Consider the following 26,767-nt stretch of genomic DNA (forward strand, 5'->3'; position numbering starts at 1 on the left):
ATCATTCTTCGGAACTGAGAAATCGAGTAGGCTAAAGTGCAATGGAAGCACTTTGGGCTCGATGAAGCTACATGGCAGATGGAAAATCAGATGTAGGCTATGTATGCTTCTATATTTATCGATTGAGTGAATGTTTTTGGTATATGTTTTGGTGTGATGTTTTGGTAGATGTACATATGTATATTGATGTAAATACTTCCATAAGTTATGTTATAAAGCTCCAATAAGCATTATGGGTTTGATGTCATTATGGTTGTTATGTTCTTCATGTTTGTTTGCTTTTGAACAAGTTAATTATTGTAAATACTGCAATGAGATAAGTTATAAAGATCCATCGGAAGTATGTTTTTATTTCAACAGTATGTTTTTATTTCAAGAGTCTTGTTGATTGTACGTGTCATTGAACATCGAGGATGGTGCTCCCCCAAGGGGAAGGGTTCTGTAACAACCCTGGTGAAAGAAAGATTTGGTTAAGCCCAATCTATGGTCGAGTGGTACGTGGAAGTCCCAGACCTAGTTTCATTTGTATGTTAATAAGAGCTAATTCTCCTTGGTATTTCATTTGTAAATATAATGGTTCCTATGAGATTCTTATGGCTATTATATCTTTATTATTTATGTTGGCTATATGCTAGTTATGAGTATGTTTTATGATAGACTTGATGTTTGGCTGTCATCATGTTTTGATTAGTAAATGAATGTACAATGAATGTATGACCTAGTAGATGATAATGCAACTATTGTGATATGGAAACACTGCTTCTTTATGAATCCCATATAAGTATGAGACCCCTATGGTAATATTTGTTGTTATGAACTGTAGATTACTTATTTGTGATATTTTTGATGAAATTATTGTCATGGACAGTAGGGGTAGGATCAAGTAATCGTATAAGTGATTGCATTAGTAGCTTTCTTCCATTTTTATTTATCATTTGTGAAAGTTTCATGGAGCTCTGGGAAGTGGCCTGAGACCTAGCCCTAAAAATGTGGCCTAGAATCCATGGTTGTTGGATCCGAACTGTATGGAAAAGTGTACAGTCATTGGCATGCCTTTTCGTGGGATAATGGAGTTCTGGGATGTGGCCTGTGACCTAGCCCTAAAAATGTGGGTCAAAATCCACGGTTGTTGGATCTAAACTACCTGGAAAAGAGTACAGTCGTTAACATGCCTTTTCGTGGGAGAAATTGGAATGCCTCAGTCGCATGCATGGCTTGTCATGGGGCCGACTGAGTATCCATACCAGTAATATGACAAGTTTCCTCAAGTTTTTGTCACATAGAAGGGTTGGTTGGCTCCTTAAGGTTCTGTAGCATGTGTGGGAAGTCAGTTTTGTTTGGTTTTGTCAATTCCACTTCCTTAACTGTACATGGGGATTTGAATCACATCAGAGTATCCTCTCATCACATGTTTAGCCCAAAAGACTGGTTAACTTGGGTAAATGTTGGAGGAGGGTGTTACACCTAATGTCCAAAATTTTCCTAATAGAAACCTTAATTTTCTCGTAAGAAACCAACCTCCCTACTTTCGCCCTTATAATCCTCATATTTTTCTAAGGGGACAATGGGTAGATAAACCCCCCATCCAACCTCCATTGAGAAATAACGCCAATATTTTAGAAGATTACGATTATGAAATTCCTAGTCAACAAATGATCCTCGAAGAGGAGGAACAACTTCTGATTATCTGTGTCAAACCATGAGCTAATTTTGTCTCAAAACCTACCCATTATATTGAACATAGTTTTTGGACACTAGATATTGAAGGCATCAAAGAACATTTGGAATCTCAGTTTTAGCATAACTATAATTTGAGACCTAAGAAAGACCATGTAGTTCAAGACGAGAGACTGAACAAAAATCCTCCTCCATATGATAAAGTTCATGATATAACAAAGGAATCTAATCTGTGGGACACAAATCCTCGCAATGTCCCTAATTTTAGTTTCCAAAATGAGCTAACTAAATTAAAATCAATATGCCTTTAACTCAAATAATTAAAGTGCCCACTCACAAGCGAGAAATTAATAGATTTTAATAGATTTTTTCTACCCCTGTTGATCAATTAGAACTCATTGATACAATCAATATACAATATGACACACCAAATATTACCATTAGACCATATCTCGAGAAAGAATACAATTTAATCCTACCATTTTACGTTAGTTTAAAAACATGATTGGACCATTTTAGGGCCTAGCATAATTTGATGCCCAAATAAATCATGGATAAAATACGATTGGACATTTCCCGAGAATATAAGGATTTGTATTCATTTGATTCCTGGAGAGTAAAATGTCTAGTGGTGATTAAATACATAGTGGTAGTACTAGCCCAGGTGCCAATTAAAAAGCATAGTCATAGATGTGGTAATGGTAGATGTCCCACCCAACTACTACGGTATGCATCTGTTGAGAAGTTGGAGAGATAAATTAGGTGGATTTCTACAACTAGATCTATCCTACACTATTATTCCTATTTTCGGAGGTGGTACTCGTCGCCTATATAGAGAATCACAACTCACTTATACTATTAGAATTGTCGCCTATGTTTATGTTTATGATTATAAGCTAGGAAATTTTGTCTTAACCTTATCTGGTGAAGTGAAGGATTTGATGCACACGAAAGAATGCATACTGAAAATACACACATATACTAATTCTTTCGGGAAGTTGTTCTTTGACGATGCATCATATAGAGTTAGATTTAGAGTGGGAATCATTTTAATCCTCCAAATCAACAAAATGTGACCTTCCCTTTCAAGTTGAATTTTAAAATCACAAACAACGTTTAGGGGTATGAACCTCTGGCCCTGGGACTTGAGACGGCTCGAAAGTTTGATGTCCAAATCTTATCCATATTCGATGACTCTAAATTAGTGGTTAAGTAAGTAACGAATAATTGTCAAACAAAACATCCTCGATTAAGAGCTTATTGGAATTAGGTGTGGGATTTAATCGATAAATTTTTCTCTGCCATAAATTTTACCACGACCCCTAGATAAAAGAACAATTAGCTGATGCTTTTTCCATAACGGCGGTGACCTTTATCCCGCCTACTAAATCAAAATTGAAATACGAGGTTGAGGCCTTGTATTGATCTTCCATCCCTAACAATGTTAAGCATTGGTAGGAGTTTAAGGGTGGCCAAGAAATATAAAGATTCATTGAGATTACGGGGGCTTTATCTAATCATATTTAGGAATAAATGCCAACATTAAATAAGAATTTAGGAAGCACAACTTCCTCTAATCATATTTCCTAAAACATTGTGACCCAAGATTTAAAAGTTGTACTAGATGATCAATAGGATTTCCTCTTACAATGGTCTAAGTTTTTGCTTCTAGAACTCCCAATAAGAAAATTTGATAGAAAAAATTCCAATATGACCTCTTTAAAGAAGAATTTAGGAAGCCCAACTTCCTCTAGTCATATTTTGTGAAAATTCGAGAGCCAAATCTGAAAATTGGACTAGACGATCAAGGAGATTTCTCGTCATTATCGTTCAAGTTTCATCTTTTAGAACCTCCTAGAAGAAAAGATATAACAGAAATGCCAACATGACATGATTAAAGAAGAATTTAATAAGAGGTTTGTATTGATGAGTGATCACAGTGGATTGAGGTATTTATTTGACTAACTAAATCTAAATTACAGGAAATCTAGATGGTTGGCCACGATTAGTGAGTTCGAATTTGAGATTAGGTACAACAAGGGTAAAGAGAACAAGGTTGCAAATCCTCTTAGCAAGATGATACAAGTGAATCATATAGTGGCTCTGAGTTCTTATGGGAGAGACTTACAAGATCAGGTCTTACAAGCAGGACAACATGATAACAGGTACATGGAGTTTAAGCAAGGTTACAATAGGGTACAACTGAGAAGGATGTAGGACTATCACCTTACAACATATTGTTTGATCAGATTTAGGGACAAGATATACGTGCCAGACAATAATGAGCTCAAGAAGACTATCTTGCGAGAGTTCATGCAAAACCATATTTTCCCATGATACCAGAAAACATTGTTAGCAATGAAGAAGTTTTATCATTAGCTGAATATAAAGAAGGACATGGAAGAGTTTGTAGCTAGATGTTTGGGTTGTCAGTAGCTTAAATCAGAGTGTAACCATCCAAATGGATTATTATAGCAGATTTTGATTCTAGAGTGGATGTGGGAGGTCATTCCCAGATATTTCATTACATGTTTTTCCAAGGACATCTAGACAACATGATTTCATCATGGTTGTGGTGGACAGGTTGACAAATGTAGCACACTTCATTCCGGTAAAATATATGTATTCAGCTAGTGATGTGGCACATGTATTCATTAGAGATGTGGTAAGGTGACATGGCATTCTAAAGAATATTGTGTCAGATATGGATGCTATGTTCACTTCTAGGTTCTAGAAAGATTTATTTGCAGGTTTAGGGATAGAGTTGGACTTCAGCACAACTTATCATCCACATACAAATTGACAAACAGAGAAGGTCAACATGATATTGGAGGACATGTTGAGGGTGTATGTGATGCATCAACAGAAGAGATGGGAGAAGTACCTTCCATTGCTTGAGTTTTCTTACAAAAATAGTCACTATGAGTCACTTAGGATGAGTTCATTTGAGGCGCTCTATGGGAAGAGTTGTAATACTCCCATCAATTAGAGTGATACAGTGAAAAAGGTGTTGATATGAATGGATGTGTTGGCAAAGATGGAACAAGAAATGAAGGTAATCTTGAAGAATCTTAAGGCAACACAGGACATGTAGAAAATTTATGCAGATCGAAATAGGATGTCTAAGGAGTTTCAGGTTGGGGAACATGTGTACTTACACATCAAGCCCAAGAAGAGCTCCTTGAGGATTGGATCATGTGCCAGGATGACACCTTGATTTTGTGGACCTTTCAAGATTCTTGAATGGATTGGAACAGCAGCCTATCAACTTGCACTTCCTTTGACAGTGAAAGTCCATGGCGTTTTGCATGTGTCATTGCTTAATAAGTATGTTAAAGATGTTTATCATGTTACTGACTGGTATGTATTGAAGGTGGAGCAAGAAGGAGAATTACAACCATAACCACATTGTATTTTGTTGCAAAAGATGATCATTCTTCGAAACTAAGAAATTGAGTAGGTTAAATTGCAATGGAAGCACTATGGGCTCATGAAGCTACATGGTAGATGGCAAATTAGATGCAGGCTATGTATGCTTCTATATTTACCGGTTGAGTGAATGTTTTTGGTATATGTACATATGTATATGGATGTAAATACTTCCATAAGTTATGTTATAAAGCTCCAATAAGCATTATGGGTGTCATGTCGTTATGGTTGTTATGTTGTTATGTTTTTCATGATTTTTTGCTTCTCAACAAGTTGATTATTGTAAATACTGCAATGAGATAAGTTATAAATATCCATCGCAAGTATGTTTTTCTTTCAACAGTCTTGTTGATTGTATGTGTCATTGAACACCGAGGACGGTGCTCCCCCAAGGGGAAGGACTTTGTAACAACCCTAGTGAAAGAAAGATTTGGTTAAGCCCAATCTATGGTTGGGTGGTACGTGGAAGTCCCAAACCTAGTTGCATTTTGTTTATGTTAATAAGAGCTACTTCTCCTTGGTATTTCATTTGTAAATATATTGGTTCCTATGAGATTCTTATGGCTATTATATCCTTAATATTTCGGGAAGTTGTTCTTTGACGATGCATCATATAAAGTTAGATTTAGAGTGGGAATCATTTTAATCCTCCAAATCAACAAAATGTGACCTTCCCTTTCAAGTTGAATTTTAAAATCACAAAAAATGTTTAGGGGTATGAAGCTCTGGCCTTGGGACTTGAGACAGCTCGAAAGTTTGATGTCCAAAACTTATCCATATTCGATGACTCTAAATTAGTGGTTAAGTAAGTAACAAATAATTGCCAAACCAAACATCCTCGATTAAGAGCTTATTGGATTTAATTGATAAATTTTTCTCTGCCATAACTTTTACCACAACCCCTAGATAAAAGAACAATTAGCTGATGCTTTTTCCATAACGGCGGTGACCTTTATCCCGCCTACTAAATCAAAATTGAAATACGAGGTTGAGGCCTTGTATTGATCTTCCATCCCTAACAATGTTAAGCACTGGGAGGAGTTTAAGGGTGGCCAAGAAATATAAAGATTCATTGAGATTATGTGGAGTTCTCTAAACAAGGCATGGATGAGGGACCTGAGGATAGTCATATAGATATCAATACCTCTTAATTCAAAAAAAATATAGTGAAACATCATATTTTCTAATTAAAAAAAACCTATATTATGTGAGGATTTATTCCTTTAGAAAAGAATTTTGACCAAAATGATGCAATTGCACACCAGACTCTCAATCTCTTACACTTAGAATTTGAGCAAGTAAATTTTGCAAATGAAACTCAAACCAAATTAATTGATAAAATTTTGACCATACTTTCAAAACTTGATTTTCATCACTCATACATTTCATCAAACACTTTAGATGTAAATCTTTCTTCAAATTCTATGTATACAACCAATAAAGTAGTCTTTTTTTTTAGACATTTTTCAAACACTTTGCATGAAATCAAATAAAAAACACTGCACTAATTCCACTTATAACATACCAACTAAAATATACCACTCAATCATGTAAGTACTGGTTTCTTTCTTTTGAGGTATTTTATCAAATAGTTTCTTTACAAATTGTAATAAAAGTCCTTTTAACAAATTTCTTCAAATGCTTTGCATGCAAATAGGCATAGATTATCTACAACAATACTATCATACAATGATCTTAACATGAAACAATATTATCCACGTCCATAAATCAACATTGAAATTGGGGAATTTCATTAAATAGTTTGTATGTAATGGATCATTAAACCATTCAGGCATTTTTTTCAAACACTTTCCATCCACACTAATATAGCAACTTCCTTAGGGAATATATACTAAATTATACATTCCAAGTTCTTAAAATTAAAGTAGAGGATTTGTGGGATTTTTTCTCACCATGGTCCAAGTTCCAACTTCTGGAACCTCCTATAAGAAAATGTATAGTATCAATGTGAACATGACTTGTTTGATTCATTATTTCAAGAGCACCCAAGAATATCGACTTCCTCCTGTCATATCTCCTAAAATATCATGGACCAAGATTTAAAACTTGGTTTAGATTACCAGAGCAATTTCCCCTAACTATAGTCAAAGTTTCAGCTTCTCGACCCCCACAGAAGAAATGTTATAGAATAAATGCCAACATTAAATAAGAATTTAGGAAGCACAACTTCCTCTAATCATATTTCCTAAAACATTGTGACCCAAGATTTAAAAGTTGTACTAGATGATCAATAGGATTTCCTCTTACAATGGTCTAAGTTTTTGCTTCTAGAACTCCCAATAAGAAAATTTGATAGAAAAAATTCCAATATGACCTCTTTAAAGAAGAATTTAGGAAGCCCAACTTCCTCTAGTCATATTTTGTGAAAATTCGAGAGCCAAATCTGAAAATTGGACTAGACGTTCAAGGAGATTTCCCGTCATTGTCGTTCAAGTTTCATCTTTTAGAACCTCCTAGAAGAAAAGATATAACAGAAATGCCAACATGACATGATTAAAGAAGAATTTAATAAGCATACCTTTGTGAACCTGTGTCGTTACAATATTTAATAAATATAAAAATCTAAAACGAAATAATATAATAGCTACTTCCATGATAAATTTGCTAAAGGGTAGATGCATGTACATATAAATTTTCTAGAAAGAGAACTTAGATAATAATGCATGTCACTAAACCATCTATGCAAGAAATAAATATGCATGTATTATACCCAAAAAAAATAGAAGTTGATGTAGGGTGACCCATGTTCCACCGCACCATATGGTCAAGTATGCTTCAATATTTTTCATAGTTGGCCACCCTTGAGTTAAATTTTGATGCCTTGAAAAAAAACAAAACTCAATGATTTCACACCAAAGTCTTGGTTAAACAATCAAAATATGGAACCCACTGGCCATTCTTAATTTCCATCTAATGGAAAGCACCAAGGTGGTTTATCTATTGTACAGAAAGAACCACAATGTGATTTATCAACTATACAACAAATAACATAATGTGTTTTATCAACTATACAACAAGCACCACAAGGTGGTTTATCGGCTATACAACAACCACCACATGGTTCTTTTTCGACTCTACAACAAGCACTACAGGGTGGTTTATCAACGATACAAAAAACACCATTGGGTGGTCTATCATCTATATATCAAACACCACAGAGTGGTTTATCAACTATACAACAAGCACCACAGTGTGGTTTATTAGCAATAGAGAAAACACCACAAGGTGGTTTATTGGTTATACAACAAGCACAACATGGTGGTTTATCAGCTATACAACAAGCATCACAAGGTGGTTTACTAGCTATACAACAATTAGTTCTTTGCCACCCATCCTTTTCCCAATTCAAATTTTCTAAGTGAGAGAGAGTGAGATGTATGAGTTTAATAGAAAAGGGGGAGAGTGGAAGCTTAAGAACCAAGAGGAAGAACACCTTGATTGCTCCTCCCACTTAATTTTATAATCACTACATGACACTTCATCTTCCCAACATTTCAATTTCTTGGAAAGAATAACCATCAAATCAAAGGGAAATCTTCACCCAACATATATTTTTCCTCTTAAGTCAAGTTTTCATGGTCCCGAAGACATCATAATCTATTGGTCGTTCCCTTTCTTTAGATCTAAGATTTTTATTAATAAATATAAATATTACATCATATAATAGAGCTTGACACCATAACATCAATGTTGGCACCAGAACATTATATGTTCATAATTACATTACAAAATTTGTGTAATGAAATGGATGTGGCACCATTGTTATAATGAACGTTTTGGCTGCAATAGTGATGAAGGAAACATGAAAACTATTTAAGGCACTCCTAGGATTATATGATAGATTGCATTTATTCCATTGAAGCAGTGCTTCAAAAAACATTTTCAACTTTTTGCATTTTGTGTTAAGATTATAGATGAAGTTCTTAGGATTGAATATTTTTTAGTGTTGTGGGATTTCAAGAACATGTTCCAAGAAAATGAGCACTAGGAGTGTTTACTAATTTTTTTAAATATGTTAGATATTCAAGTATGCATTATATGTATTTAATTTATTTTATATAACTAATTTGAGTTAGAAGCAAATTAAAAAGTGCAAAGTCATGATCTTAGATATAAAGGTTAGAACTAATTCAATCACAAAAATATTTTACATATTTTGATATCAAGAAAAATATATATATTTTACAAATTATCTATTACTTTTCATTATAGAAGTCCACTAGTCGTAACATATTTTAAGAATTATACTTAAAACTCACTTACCTTAAAAAAGAGAGTAAATAAGTTTGATTATTTCATATAAGAAATTAATCCATAATTTTTTTTAAACAAAATAATAATTAGCACATTTAAAGAAAAGTACTCAAAATTCATATATACAAAAACAAAATAAAATAAATGATTATCTAATATCGATAACTGTTTTATAAAATTTTCAAATCAAAACCACGATAATATTTTGAAATTTCCATGATATATCTTGGACACTATATTTTCTGCTATAATTTCAAAATACAATTCACCATTAAATTAAAACAAGTTAATATGAAGTCATAGACATTAATTACAAAATTTAATACAGTAACATAAAAGTATATATGAAATAAAATTGTGGTATAGTGATAGTCGTAAGGTTCAACATAATTATAAAATTCAAGCCCGATGCATAATGAGATTCCAATCTCAAAGGAGAAAGGATTGGCTTTAAAAGTAATGATTTTAAAATCATCATTTTAATCCACTGAAAATAGGTACCTACAAGACGTCGAAATCCTTTGGACCATAGTTGTATGTTTTAGAAACAAAGTTATTCACGTTACATAATCCCACAAGAGCTTTCAGGACGAGGGCTAGGACGACGAGGAGGAGGGCTAGGACGACGAGGAGGAGGAGGAGCCGGCGGCGGCACATAAATGATTTGAGGAGGAGGAGCCGGCTGAGGCAGGTTCCGCAATTTCTGATTAAGCTCACTGATTTTTTCACTTGATTCTTTCTCAACCCGTTCACGTGCCCTCTTTTCGGCTGCCAACTGGTCTTCAAACATTTTTGTAGATATACGCAATTTCTCCTCTATCTGATCAAACCAAACGCCGCGGGTGATGAAAATATGGCCAGAAAAGGCAGAGTTAATTTCAGGAAATGACTTTAACACAAATTTTAGGGACACAGTTTAATCAAACTTGCCATTTATGCAAAATCTAAACCAATCTTTATCCCTGGGCAGAAGTTATCCTAATTCAACCGTAAAATATGAAGAGTCCCCAATCAAAATATCTCCTTAGAACTCCGGTAAGGTGCAACAAACAAAATTTAGTAAATCGATTTTTAAGGGAAAGCACCAAAAGAACTCCATGGACACCATCTTTTGCGACGTCAATACACTTAGAATATTTGAGCATGAGATATTTACATACAAAAATTTTCATCCTATATCTTTTAATGTGTTTTATCTTATCCCGTCAAAATATGTACCAATTTTTTAGTTTATTAATTATGCGTTTCCATATGGAAAGTTGTAGATTTCTTCAAATTGGTGTCCAACTTCTTCCCAAGCATAGTCTAAAAGTCATTTAGAAATATGGTCTTCTTATTTGAGATGCTCCTTGCTATCCCAAAGTGCAACTAGACCTTTTTAAGCAACATTTTTTTTCCTTTTTTCCTTTAATGGGACTTTAATGAGGTATAAGAATGTGCATCTTCCATTTTGCAAGGGATGGCATCAACCTTGATTTCTATTACTAGACTTTTAAGTATAACATAGTATGCATCCGATAATAAATTGAGATACATCTTGTTGAATCATAGGCAAATACACATACCTATATGAATTGGAAACTATCTTTCCAACAACAAAAACTCCTACAACCTTGGATGTGTTAGCCTCTCCAATAAGCTACATTTTTTCACCTATAGGAACACATGTTTGTTTAGCTTGTAGAGCAACCCATTATAGAGATGAAAGTAATCCTTACCATCACCTTTGTTTATTTATATTTAGCCCTATATCTATTGAAACACTTCTTTATAATCTCTATTTTCCATCATGGAAAATTTTAGGGGCTAATATTTGTAGGTGGGCTAATTTTGAATGATTTTTCCATAAAAATGATTCACCGATTTCCATTTTTTATAAAAATAGTTCGCCCAAGTTTTACAATATAAACTAATTTTACCTTAAAAATCACCAACATTATATAGAGACTATATATAAAATCATTATAAATTTTAATAATTTTACAAATATATCAATAAACATTTTATAGTTTTCATATTAGGGACTAGTGAGATTCGCCAATGTTTTTAAACTTCAAGATAATTTTCCATCCTTGAAATTTCCCATGTTTTCCATTTATACATCATCAATAAAAGGATGCAAGTGAATATGACTTCCCAAATCTATAATCTTGTATATGGGTGGCCTTGAAAGCATGTTTGCAAACATGTCAATATTTCTCTTCTTGTATTTCATCAGAGGATGAAATTTATACATAAACCACTTCCACTTTTATTTGTTGGTTTGTTGAATCTTGCTTTGGGCATGAAATACTATAGTGGCTAGTGATAAATGTGAATAATGGTTTCATTTTCCATTAGATAATGCTTTCACTTCTTGAAAACTTGAACTAGGTTGTAGATTTGATTATCATACATGGTGTAGTTTAGGACTGCACCATGAAACATTTCAAAATGATATCACATTTACTTTTGTCCTTGCAAAAGTATCATTACCATAACATATCAACCTATATCATTCTTCACTTTGAAAGGCTTCTAAAAATTATGTAGTGAAAGAACTAGTGCTGGATGGATCCTCAATTTCACCTCATTGGAAGCTCTCTACTAATTATTTCCTACTAAAAACTCTTACTACTATCTACAATGGCATGAAGTAGCATAACTATAGCTAGAATGGGTGCTATAAAATTTTGTAGGTACTATATTGTGACAATAAATTTCCTAACCTCAATGTCATTTGTAAGAACTAACTATGCGACAATTACCTCCATAATCATGAGATCAATCTTGAATTCCTTCACAAAAATCATATATTTAAAACACACAAATTTTTGCTAACCAAACTCACATGTCTTAATGTTATCTAGCAATTTATGATTTTTCGAATTCTCTAATACCTACATGAGATGTGAGATCTTCTCATCCTAAGTAAATTTATAGACCAATATATCATCTACATACACTATCATAATGGATCTAAAAACAGACATAATCCATCATTCATCAAATGTGTGAATGTAGTAGTGCATTACATAAAATGAAAGACATTATTATCCATTCATATAGGAATTTCCTTGTCTTAAAGGTATTCTTCAAGGTTTCTTCTTTAACTCATACATATTGGTACCTTGATTTTAGATCTAACTTGGTGAAGTATTTGGCAAGTCACAATGGATTTAACGAATATTCAATCCTTGGTGGAAGACACTGAATCTTGAGAGTGGCCTTGCTCAAAATTATGTAGTTGATACACATTTCCTAAGTTACATGCTTCTTGGGTACCATGATGATAGATGGCACACAAGGTGAGGTGTTTGGTCAAATTAGCTTGTATTGTAGGAATTGGTAGTATTAATTCTATAGTTCATCTACTTCTATGATGTATTTTTTGTAAACCCAATATTTGGCACTAGGGAGTTAGGCAGAAAATGTGTTTCATGCTCCACATCACTCTTAGGTGGTAACCCTTAATTCTTCTAAAGAACTTCTTTGTGTGTCCATAACAACTATTCCAATTAACTCCTATTTAAAACATACTAGGAGAGATTCCTTTACTTTTCTTGATTTTTTAGCAACTTTTTTCTCTCTTAAGAAATAAATCACAAACATCCTACAAGAAATGATCAATCTCTTCACTTGGCTAACCCTCACGCAAAATACTTTTGGTATACCTTTGTGTGTATTAATGACAAAATTATTCCATCTTGGTATAGGTGATCATTTTTTTCTCTCCTCATAAAGATTTCAACCCTCATATAAATTTAGGAGAACCAAAACACTACACCATAGACATAAATTAGTACTACATCTATCTCCACTTCATCAATATATTATGCACTTATAACAAACAAAAAAAAAAACATTATTTAGAGGCCTTGATTTGTACATCCTTATTTACCCATCCTAATGGATATGGGATAGGGTGATCATGAAATTGCAATCCATTATTTTTTAATTTATTTTTTTGTATGGGGTTTATGCATGAATTGGAACCAAATAGATCATGCACCTTTTTCTTCTTGACCTATATCGTAAGATGGAAGAGTTAAGTCATATCCTACTCTTCCTTATGATGAAGGATACTCAAGTCCACCTCCTTCTACACTATATTTTGACAATATTTTCATCCACATATGAGCTACTATCCACTAATTTTCCTAAGTCCATGGCTAGAAAGTTGTTATATTTTCCTCCTTAAAATCCTTTGGATTTATTTCTACATATAGCTTGCAATACTTAACTCTAATGTTATAATCAATATTAAAATGGTTGGAATGGTTGTTTTCATCCTTGTATTTATGTACTGTCTATTTTATTATTTTCAATTCCTTTCCACTTCTTCTTTCCATCCTTGGAAGCATATTGATGGCCTTTCTATTTGGAACCACTTAGTTTTACTTCTTTTTTTTTACCTATATTCTCTATGTCCTATGTTTTCACATTAACCTCATCAACCTTCCTAGGTTCTCATAGCATCACTTTATTCTATGAATGGATATGTATACCTTTGAATACTTTAGGAGTGCATCTAGGCACTTTGGAGATATACCCAATGTAATCACTAATTTTTCACCTAGTGGCTCACGCTTCCACACTGTTTCCTTCCCTTTTCCTAAAGTGATACCAATGAATCTAGAGGTCCTCTACATAACTAATAAAGTACAAATGAGACTTGGTAAGGGTTTTAAACACATAAAATTTAGTTACTAGTGGATCATTCTCTAGCCTAAGTATCTATATGTGTCTTTCCCATAATGTTAGGGCATATCCCTCTAGTTTGATTTAGGAAAATAAAATATTTTACACTTATTTTATGTTATGGACAATAAGATAAATTTTTAACACTTTCACCTAATGGTTCAACTTGGTAAAATCAATCTCACCTTGAGAGAACTTGATGTTCACTTTTGCTTCCATTTTAAATAAATAATGAGAAGAAGCGATGGAACTAGAATGTTGTTACTCTTTATTGCACTCTTTTCTCAGTCGATTTTTAGGGTCTTCATTATATCACATTTTCTTATCGAGTCCAAATTTTAAGTTAGAGCCACTAAATTTTGTTAAAGGTACATACTTGCTCACTAGTTCATACATGGCTAAGCCCATATTTTGACAGATCTACCAACTTTTTCATCGAAATTAAAAAATCTCTCATATGCCTCATCTTGAGGGTTGTTGCAATTAATACAATCTATTATGGCTAGGGTTTTGAAATTTTCTTCTGAAGCCAATTATTGGATGCAACAAATTCCCACAAAACCCCCCAAAATGTGTGCTCTAATACCAATCTAATATGTAAAGTTCCATGTATATTCCACTGGAAAAATCCACTACAAAAAATATTAAAATATTATGAAAATATTTTATTATGCAATATATTACTTTAAATCTCATATTTATCCCTAAAAGTGTAGTCCTAAAAATTATGGAAATAATTAAATCTAAAAAGAGAGAAATAAGAAAATGAGAATACCATAGAAATGAATGAGCACAATATGTGACATGGAAGACCTAATATGAGAGAAACCATAGATAGAAGTGGAGGCGTGTGTCATACTCTATTATTCTTAATTACGAATTGTAAGTACAAAGAAAGGGGCACTCACTATTGAGTTTCCATGGACACTTTGGATAGAATGACTACTACAAAATATTCTACCTCGTCTATTATTCTTCAACATCCCATTGATATATGCTCTACCAAATTATGGAACAATCACAATACTAAATGAAAGGAATCCCTTATATCACTAGTAGCCACTTATTTAACATATATTAATAGTCATATATGGTTAAGTTTATGATTTTTGCATCCCTGAACATTGAATTAGTGTCGATGTTTTGGATCCTTTAGAATATTCTTGAATATCGACATGTAATTGTGATAAAAATCTTGGGGGAAATGAATTAGAAAGCTTGAATGTAGGGAGAGGAGGAGAGAAAAAATACATATCTACCATGAAACCAATTGTAAGAACATTGATATAAATGCAACTAAATACATCACAAAAATATGAAAGGGGAGAAATGCAACTAAATACATCACAAAAATATGAGAGAGAGAGAGAGAGAGAGAGAGAGAGAGAGAGCATGAAACCAATCGTAATAACATTGATATAAATGCAACTAAATACATCCAAAAATATGAGAAGAGAGAGAGAGAGAGACCATGGAACTAATCGTAAGAACATTGATATAAATACAACTAAATACATCAAAAAAATATGAAAGGGGGGAGGGGGAGAGAGAGAGAGAGAGAGAGAGAGAGAGAGAGATCATGAAACCAATCGTGAGAACATTGATATAAATGCAACTAAATACATCACAAAAATATGAAAGGGGAGAAATGCAACTAAATATATCACAAAAATATGAAAAATGGGAGAGCGAGAGAGAGAGAGAGAGAGAGAGAGAGAGAGAGAGAGAGAGAGAGAGAGAGAGAATTGGGTGAGAAGGATCTCATTAAGAAAAACCATTACATGCAATGAGGATAATTCTGGGACCTCTCCTTCCTGACCTTCACTCTCTTTGTATTGCCTTCTTATAAGCTTTCTTGTTGATGGAGTCAACCTTAATTAGGTTTTCACATTGTGAGTTACATATTTATGAAGCTCCCAAAGTTTTGGTTTGATCCCCCCCTTTATAAAATAATTGTCCTCATAATTTATCCATCTTAAAAAAGGAGTAACCCCATTATGTTTAATGTACAATAACGATTACAATATGTTATGAGCAAATGAAGAGAATGGTTTGTGTGGTTCACCCATAACCATTGGTTTCTAGATTACCCATAACCATCATGATTACAATGTGCCACATGCCAATGAAGAGAATGGTTTTATGTGGATAACCCATAACCATGGGTTGTTGGATGACCCATAGCCAAGTTTGAAATAGAAATCTTGGAGAAGGGTTTTCTGTGGTCTACCCATAACCATGAGTTTGTGGATTATCCATAACCTTCATTTTTTTCATTGAATTTTTGGCAACGGACTTCTCACTTGAACTTTGTTGATAACTTTTGCTACAAGTGATGAAATCAAATTCTATTGAAGACCCAATTGAGGTATTGGAGATATTTGGTGTGATAAAATCATCCTTAAACTAAATGTTCAAGCAAACACGCTACTTTACAAACATGTATAACTTCAATCATGGATATATATGAATGAGAAATTGAAATAAAAGTGCGTAAAAACCCCATTTGGGCTAATGGAAAATAATTTAAAATGACTTGTCATGCATCCTCTGAAATTCTCTGTGGAGGTTGTGGAAGCTACATGAAGTTTGCTAAAGATTTCTCCACTACATTCCATTCAATGTTGTGCTTCCAGGCATCCATGCCACTATTGGAAATCTAATAAATGGTTGGAATGGGGTAACCAAAGCTTCTAGATGTAGAATAAGTAATTTTTTAAGTTATGTCATGGTTGTATATATTTGTAATAATTGTGAATGTGAGAACACAAAGTGCAGAGGGCCAAAAAGGATGCCAATGGTTTGTAAGAAACATGGTTTGTTATAGAGATCATGGAATCGTTTGTTCCAAACCAATGAATGTAGTGAATCAATAAAGGTTTTCCTATAGTGTTGAATGAATATCTAGGGGTAGATAACCCTATAATTATTATCAGTTGATGGTGAAACTTATAATGTATGGTCTAGCAAATTGACTCCAAATGTTCCAAAACAATGTTGGAGATCGCTGCAAAGCTTTATAAGAAAAATATTATTCAAACCCTGGTTCCAATAGAGTGGGTAACCTACTTTGATACCAATTATGTAGATCTTGTAACAAATATCTAGAAGGATTGAATTCCAACATAGGATGAGAGAAAACACATAAATATTCCATGAAACTAATAATAAGAAAATTATTAAAAATTAAATAATGGAATACATAAAAAAAATATGACAAGAGAGAGAGAGATAGTTGGAGAAGAAGGATTTGATTAAGAAAAACCATTGCATGCAATGAGAAAATTTTTATGACCTATCCTTCTATTGTGCTCTACAACAACCCCCCATTTCATAAAATTTTTACTTAAAACTCATAATATGAAATGGGTCCCTTCTAAACTTAGACATCTGAATAAATTGGTATTAGCCCATCATTAGAAAAACCCTAATTAAAAGGTTCAATGGAAATGATATATTTTAAAAACCTTTTATAAATAAAGTCGGCCTTTTAAATAAATATAAAGTTCTTTGTTATTGCGATAAAGCAATCGCAAGATCGCATATCGCAATGATAAGGAAAACATATAAAGAAGACCCATTGACTCACTCCGATCTGAAAAGAAAATCGTTATAGGATATTGGGACAAGGAAAAACACATAGAATAAAGAAACGCCTCCCTCATTTCTCCGATGAAATAAAGTGTATCGCCATCGGCAGTCGGCCATAACAACCCAATACATGAATTATGACACATTCAAATCCTCCGATGCAATAAGCGTATCACCATCGGCAATCGGCAATGTTGCAATGGCATAAGTAATATGACCTGAATCCATCCCCGATTGTGATGCATCAAATTAAGGCGCACATCTCGAAAACGTATTTAAAATCCTTGTATGCATTATATCACCTATCGATGATCGAAAGATATTTTGGATTAATTTTAAAGCCTTTTCATTCACATTACCAATCTCTGATTGCGATTATCCACCAAAGAGTCTGAGCCACGCTTGAATGGATCATTCATCATATAAATGATATAATGGGTATTCATGAACTCCTTTACCATGATTGACAGGTTAAATGACCAATTAATGAACCAGTTATGACGAGATTTTCCTTTAGATTCTATCTGCGGCAGTTTCACCATAATCCTTTATTATACGCCAATTGATATAATTTCATATTGGTTTATACTGGCTATTCTCTATTTCACGTTGGTTTCATTCCCTGTGCAGAACTCTGCCGAAATAATGAATTTGAAACAAATGGAAAAGAAATCTAAGAAATCCGTAGTAGTAGCGGCTCCTACAGCAATAGTGCAGTCAACCAATGATCCAGGACCAAGTAAAAAGGATTTAATCTCAGACACTACATGTCTCGGCCTTGGAAATATAAGTTGGCAAAGCATCTACAATTTAATTAAAGCAGAGGAGCCTGAGGAAGTATCGGGAAAAGCTACTGCAGATTCAACTAGTAAGTCAGAAGCTACCCTTAAAGATTTAGCTGATTCAGATTTGCACAGGATAGTAGCACGTGAGAAAATTCTTCCATATACTGATGTAGTGAGATGGGTGGTAGAACAAATTCTAGTTTTAGACAGAAAATTTCACACAATTGATTTGGCTCATTTCAGCCTGATGACTTAAGGAAGATGTATCACTTGCCCGAACCAAAAAAAAAATACAACAAAGCCTTTCTTGAAAAGTTCGCAGAGGAGAATGAGACTGAATCGGCCCCAATTAGGCAGTGGAGACAAAATCCTGCAAGGAACAAACATGAATCACTAGGTAAGTACTCTGTAGACTCGTTGTCCTCTCCTTACTGCTATGCCTGGGCAATGACGTGTATAATTTGGGGGTTGCATGATTCTGCAAAGTTCACTTTTGAGATGGTTCCTTTAATGGAAGCGGCAGTTAATAGTGAAGTGATGGATTGGGAAAACATATTGTCCGATAAATTAGCCACTACGATTCTTGAATTTAGATCAAATACACGCATAACCACCAGGACTATTCCCCCTTTCTATTACAGTGATTGTATTATGGATACTCTTTGCTTTAATTCTGAATATCCGTTACTTGGGTGGAGATGGACTCCCCAGGACCCTATGCCAATCCACATTTATGATCACATGTTATGGAAGGCTCGCTATAAAGATCATTTGTACCAAATCTGTAACGGTTTCATGTTGCCTATCTACTATGCTATTTTTTATAAACCTGCCCCAAAGATTTCCGGGGAAGCAGGAATTGATTTGACTACTGTAGGAAATTGGTTCAGAGAAGACAAGTTCATAGATATAAGGCTTTTTTGTAGCCTTTCAAGGCCTCATGTACTTCCTCTGTATGTACCCGATAAGCTGTTAGCTCAGGAATTGGCATACCAGATAACAACCGCAGGAACATCTAAAACTCTTATAACTTCTAAAAAGTAGGTATGGCCTACATTTCCTTTGAGATGTGGTGTTTATACTCTCCATGATTACAAACATGCAGAAAAGGAGGCAGAAAAGATAAACATGCTCAATATTGCAACCATTCCCAATATGGAATATGATCCAAGGAAAGTTGCTTATAATGTGCTTGAACAAGCCAAACTTACAAAGTTTGATCATCAAGAAGATGAATTTGATGACTTGTTTTCCTTAGGAGAATCATTATCTTAGGTAAAATATTTTGCCAAAATGAGATATAAAGATGAAGGGCTGATAGAATTCAATAGGCTCAGAGAACAGAGGTTGCAAACTCCGCCTCTAGACTTATTAGCTACCACCCCAACAATCCAGTCAAGCGATCCTGAACAACAAATTGTTAACAAACCTCCTGCTATGGAGAACATTCCCGAGAAAGGAAAAGAGCCAGAATAGGAGAAGGAAAAGAAACAAGATAGTGAACATATTGATCTAGATACTCAGATTGATCCCAAACTCCTTAAAGAATGGCAACAATTTGATTCCATCATAAGCAATCCTGAAAGTTCACAAGGTTTCAACACACCTCAAGTAGCAGTTGGTCATAAAACAGCGTCAAGTATGGTTTCAATTGAAGGAACCAGTGGCCTACCCACTAGCGAAGATGTAGAAATAATTCCTAAGGATCCATCCGATCAGATTGTTTTGCAGATAGAAGAAATACCACCATTAGATGTCTTTTATAGTCCCAAACATAGCGCTGTAGTGAAAAGATAGAGGAAAAGGAGAAGACTTGATCAATATTCCCTTTTACATGTACAAACAGAGATGGCTAATGTGGTATGGAAAGAAGAATTCAATCCTTCCAAAGACCTCACAAAACTTTCTCAGTATGCCAGAGCTTTCTTGGCAGCTACTATGGATAAAGCATCAGAAGTAAGAAATTTACTCAAAGAAAAGGACCAAACAATTGTTTCCTTATAGTCACAGGTATCCGAGAGACAACAAAGAATAGAACAGTTAGTACAGCAGCTAGCAGAACAGTAGCAAATAAAAAATCAATTAATTGAACAATTGATCAAAGAGAAGCAGAGGATAGATCAGAGCACAGCGCAGAAACAAAAAGAATTATCCGCAGCATTAGCCAAGCTGAAGACAATGAATGAACAAATGAGTAAGACAAAAGATGAGCAAATCGCTCAACTATCACAACAGGTAGAAAAATTCAAAGGTCTTCCTCAACCAGCAGATTTCAGGTCCGAAGCTCTCTAGATCAATAAAGCATTGATTACACAGCTAAAATTGTTATGTCATAATATTTCCCTTGTTGAGCCCCTATGTGAGATTGCTTCATCAATGATTGACAAATCAGTCGACGCCAGGCAAGATTTGGAACAGGCCGATGAAACTTTAACCAATTTTCTTGCTTGGCAAGAAACCAGCGAAGGACAAGCCGCAAATCTGCCTAAAATTCTAGAGTCACACAAAGAGATTCTTTTCCTAGAATGGCAGACACAATTGATGAAAGCAGAAAGGGACACTTCAAGATGTAGATCAGCAACCAGTAATTTAATTGAGTTAATCAATGATACTCTTTATTTGTCTAACTTGATTTCACAGTGCACTCCAGGTAAATTGCCGTCAGTCAAAGCATTAGAATAAATATGCAATCAAGAATTGGAGAAGAATGGGAGATTAATCGCTAGCATCCAAAGTTTAACTTGGGATACCTTTTGGTTTTTCCTAGTTAAGCCATACAGTCAAAGGGCAGCACTCAAATGTTTAACCGATGCGATCGGTTACATGATTCCCAAAATTCACGATGCCACATATTCAGCCCAGCTACATTCTCGTCTGAGTCACCCTCCAGAATTGCAACCAATGCTTGCTATCTGCCAGCTCAAGCCAAAGGAAGATCATTTGAAATAGTGAATTATACTGCCGACTACAAACAGGCCTATTTTGAGGGGATTTTCATGATTTAGTTATACCACCTAGTAGCATTTTTATTTCATAATTAGTTAGCTTAGATAGTATTTATAGACCCTTTCATGTATTTGGAAAGGGTCCTTAGTTTTTGTATAAACTCAAATCAGTAAGTTACACTATTGTACTTTTGATATATTTTATGAAGATTGGGCCAGTATTCTGAATTTTAACGAAGAAAGCTTTGATGATATGTGCACTATTGCTTTATGGTGGAAGTGTTTCTAAGTTAGAAGAAGGAATTTGAATGCGATTGATATTGAGAGTGATCCGAATAACATATGGTACTATTCTCTATGCTCTTGCTTCATTCTTTAATGTGAATCGACATTTATTTAATCTTGATATCATTGGATATATATATGTGTTTTAACAACAATCCCTATGCTTATCACTATTGAATGTTTAAGGAGTGTTATTCTTTCAATCATATTTATGTCAATGATATATGAAAATAGTGTAATAATGTTTTAAATTATTACTTAGTTCAACTACTTGAACTAAGTAATTATCATATGAATAAATTTCTTTGTTTACCAATAGAGTCATCTATATGCCTGTTTGTAGATAAAGATCATCAAAAGTTACACTAAAGCAGAAACTCCCCGGGATAGATTAGTTGTTTATAATTTTACTTTATAGATTAAATCATCCATCCATTATCATTAGATATTAGAGAATCAACCACTTATCCATCCCATCTACAAACAACTGGGAAACAGGTCCCATTATTTCCAATCGGAGTCACCACACCAAATGGAAAGGGAGCTGCCTTTAAGGTCCGGACTGGGTGGTTTTCCCCGATGTTGTTGCAGTGATTTTCGAGGCATCAACACCTTCCCAACCTTCGCTCTCTTCTTATTACCTTCTTACATTGTGTCTTTTTTACAAAGTCAAATTTAATTAGATTTTACCCCACCATTTAGGTATTTAGTAAGTTACCTTTTACATAAAAATATGACTTAAAGACTTACACATCCAAACTTAGATGGTAAGCCTCCTTAAGAATTAAATCAAATGAGCCCCATGTGTGTGATAAATTGGTTTGATGTAGCATCAAGTTGGTGACATGGTTATTGATAAGGTAGGTTAACTTATGGGAGGCGTAATTGTGGTATTAGTATTGTAGTTGAGCTTACTATCACATTATTGGAAAGCTTGTAATGTGTATAGTAAAATTAAGAGGTTTTAAGATATGCTCACAAAATTTTGGCCTAAAAACATTCCATTTGATGCCTCAAACTATTAATGGAGGATTCCAAATCCCAATCTTGAAAATGGTATATACCCATAAATTAGGCCCTACAAACTAATTCCTCCAACTTTTCCACCTAGAAAGTAAATAAATAGATGAACAAATATATAATGATCTATTTTGGATCATTCCATATGCCTCAATCTTTGTGTTAATGAATAAATCCATGTATCCCCATATTCTTTTTCATCTATCTATTCAATAAGGGTATCTCTTATTATCGTATCCTTATGTGTTGGTATAAGATTCCTTAGGCTGGTTGTCGGAAGCTACTCACATGTGGGAACAAAAAGGGAGTTTTTTCTTTTTCTTGATGTCCAAAAATGGTGGACAACCATTTTGTAGATGATTAAATTACTTTTTCTTATGTTGACTAGGATCACAGTGGATGGTGCTAGATATTTTTTCTTCCCCATTTTTTTTTTTTTTTCTCTTCTGGTGAGGCCTTTGGGGAAATTGCTAGTGATCACAAAACTAGTTATTTGTTGGTGGGTTTTGCAATAGTCAATGTTGGATTCCCCAAACATGTAATTTTGTAGATCTAGAAGTTATATTAATATATCTTGGAATTTATTTTGGTATGGACCTTTCTCTAGTTTCCATGTTAGATTAGTGTTTGCAATTTTTGCAATGCAAGTGCCTCTACTAGCATAATAAATGCTTCCCATTTGTTCGAAATTTGGTTAGGGTAGGTGAGTTACTCCAAGACTCCCATATATATTAACTATATTATTGGTTACCTAATAGAGATCACCTTCACATGACAAATCAAATATTATAGTCATATTTGTGGGTTAAACATGTTGGAGTTGAGATATTGTCGTTGATGACATGGGATGCTTGATTTTATTAAGGATGATGGTATTCATGGTTTTATTGATGTGGAAAGTTATGGGAGCATTTTTGTAGCTAAATCGATGTGGAAATACTTATAGGGTTGTACCACATGGATATTATTTTTCAAACATAGGTTACACATTACACATCATCTTAGAAATATTTGGGAAAATTTTGGATTATCTTATGTTGTTTTAGTACCCCAACCTTTTTGTATCGTTGGAAATTATATTTTCATGGTTATATGAGCCACTTAGACAAAAATGTGCAATTTGGTGAGGTGGGATTCGTTGAGCAGTTTTGTTGGGTATGATTTGGTTTGAAAGCTAATTTTAAAGTGGAATTTTTAGGGTATGTATATCACATACATTCCTTGCTCACAAGCTCATTTGTTGAACAAAAATATGATTTTATACTGGTATAGTTTATGGGATGCTAATAATAGCTCTTTGAAGGAATAGAAATCTCTTACTTCTAATTACACTCCTTTCCTTGTTGATAAACCCACCATGATGCAAGTAATTGGCCTCATCCAACAAAAGGAGTTGTTCAGATAGAACACATTTGACATGAATGGGAGTGGAGTTATGGGAACCCCCTTTTTCTACATGACTCTCATAATTTCTACTCAATTTTTGATAAACATCATCAATTTAGTCTAGCTCTTAAACTTATGTCAGTGGCATCCAATTCTAAGGCCTGCTTATTTCATTTATTAGAAAATTTATACTTATAGGGCGTCTTACAACCTATAGGTGTTGGTTTGACTAGTGATTTCTTGAGGTTTTCCCTCTAATATTTGATTTTCTAAGAGTGGTTTCTCTAATAGTATTTTCCCATTATAATTAATGTTGGAAGAAATGAAGCATTATTATGGGGCAATTTTTTATGTAAGATTCATGTTTAAATAAAGTAGGCACTTATTCTTTGGGTGAGTCTACACTGAAAGAAATTTTGTTGTGTGGTTAACAATCATTAGTCTACTCATCTCTTAGTGGTATTTGGAATTGTTTGAGAATTTAAAATATGTTTGATCTTTGGAAGGCTGAGTTAAAATATGTATTTGAGAATAAAGTTATATATTTGTGTACCTTAGGTCATACGTGGAGATAGCATTATGGAACCAACTCACAAAATACATGAAAAGATGGATCAGCAACTTAAAAATTAGCCTCTTCGAGGGGGCAACTTGCTTTACATTACATAAATGAAAAATTCTTGGATGATACAAATGACAAGACCTCCTTTCTATATATAGGAGTCTAAGGGGCCACAACATAATCAGATCCTAGATAACAATAATAACCTAATGACACAACAATAACAATTGGGCTTCTATGGGGCACAATAATAATAATAAGGGGGCTACATGGGTACAACAATACCAATAATGGGGTTACACTAACAATAACTATGAGGAGCTACACTAGTATTATAGGGACCTAACATGCCCCTCTCCTTTGAAAAAGTGTTATCCTTAATGCTTGAGTAGTTTTGGATGCTTCTATATAAAATTTTGATCCTCCCATGTGGAATATTCAGTGGGTAAGTTCTTCCATTTGATGATATACTCTCAAATTTATTGATTTTTTAGTTGTTGGGTTCTTGTTTCGATGAGTGGTTTAGGTTCCAATATGATTTTTCCTTCCTCATCAAGTTCTGGAAATATTGTTTGAACTAGGAGCTTGTCACCTATAACCTTCTTTAAGCATGAAACATGGAAAACTGGGTGCACTCGTGAAGATGCAAGAAGCTCCAATTTTTATGCCATAGTACCAATATTTTGCAATACCTTGTAAGGAACATACTACTTTGGTGATAATTTATCATCCTTCTTAGGTTGCTTGAGGTAAATTTGTTTGTATGGTTGTAGTCGTAAAAATACCCAATCGTCTGCATCAAAACTTCTTTTGCTACGATGGTAATCTTCCTATTGTTTCATTCGATTCTATGCCAAAGTGAGGATATCCTTTCAGAGTTGGAGAACTTGTTATTGATGCTCGATGTTATCTTCCACTACTTCAACCTTACAATTTTCTCATAAAGATGATGTGATGGACGGTTGATGATATCCATAAAGTGTCATAAATGGGGTCATTTTTGCTCACAGGGCCTTCACTAGGGGAGCAATACCATACCATGTGCATTCATATTGGGGGATATATATAGAGTAAAAAACGACATAATAGATTGAGCATATAATAAGGGGTAAATGGTTTTTATATTGGCAGGTATAAAAAATGGATCTAAAAGTTAATGAAAAATATAAAGGGGAATAAAAAATCTTAATGAAGAAATGGATACCTACAATATCTAGTGAAAGTAGGGGTTTCTTAAATTGAGAAGGTGTATTGGGTTTGTATTGGTAGGGGGTTAAACAATGTGATTTTTAATGGTATTTTCCAAGATGTAGTCAAATTAAGGGTATTGTTTAGTATGCCATGAATGCACGTGCTATGTCGGAGGTTCATTGAATGAAGCCCCCATGTTTTTGCTGTAGTATGGAGGGAAGTTTTATACCACCATTGAACTAGAGTTAACCACTTTACCAATTTTTTTTGTTTATCAGATACAAAGAAACAAATATATCATTCCAAACATTTATTCACTATCTCAGTTTTCCCATTAGATTGAGGATGATAAGATGATCTATGAGCTAATTGAGTACCAAGACAAGGAAATAATTTCGTCCAAAACTTTCCAGTGAAAATGGGATCTTTATCGCTTACAATAATATTTGGGTTTCCATGCATCCTTTGAATTGTTTCCATAAATGCAGTAAAAAATTTACTAGCTTTAAATGGATGAGATAATCACAAAAATGTTCATACTTGATAAGTCTATCAACTATCACCATGATGACACTCTTTCCTTTGGAATTGGGTAAACCTGTGATAAAATCCATTGAAACCTCATCCCAATGTTGACTTGGAATGGATAAAGTTTGTAACAAACCGAAGTTCTTAATTGTCTACACTTTATTTCGTTGGCGAACCAAACATTCTACCACAAACTTTTGAATATCAGATTTATGTCATTCCAAAAAAAATTCCTTCTTGACCCTATGGTAAGCTTTTAAAAATATTGAGTGCCCTCCTAAGTGAGAGGTTTACGATTCCAAAAGAATATTTTGTTTGAGTTGGGAATTCTAACAAAGATATAAGTGATCTTTGTAACATAATAAATCATTTTTCTAGCTAAATGTAGCAGATGTACTGGGATATTGCTGCAA

General features: G+C 34.0%; 1 protein-coding gene across 1 annotated transcript in view; it reads right to left on the minus strand.

Annotated features, from left to right (window-relative positions):
* Window positions 1-9,657: 9,657 nt before the first annotated feature.
* Window positions 9,658-26,767, minus strand: part of LOC149206004 (immune-associated nucleotide-binding protein 9-like) — a 159,582-nt gene continuing 142,472 nt past the window's right edge. Inside the window, exon 5 of the mRNA XM_089393614.1 lies at window positions 9,658-10,201. Within this exon, the coding sequence (XP_089249740.1) occupies window positions 9,944-10,201 (258 nt within the window). The 3' untranslated portion in view covers window positions 9,658-9,943. The remainder of the gene's footprint in view (window positions 10,202-26,767) is intronic.

The sequence above is a fragment of the Pinus tabuliformis genome, chromosome 1_2 (assembly GCF_031772625.1).
Source record: "Pinus tabuliformis cultivar Carrire ecotype Pingquan chromosome 1_2, CPIR1, whole genome shotgun sequence".
Classification (NCBI taxonomy): Eukaryota; Viridiplantae; Streptophyta; class Pinopsida; order Pinales; family Pinaceae; genus Pinus; species Pinus tabuliformis.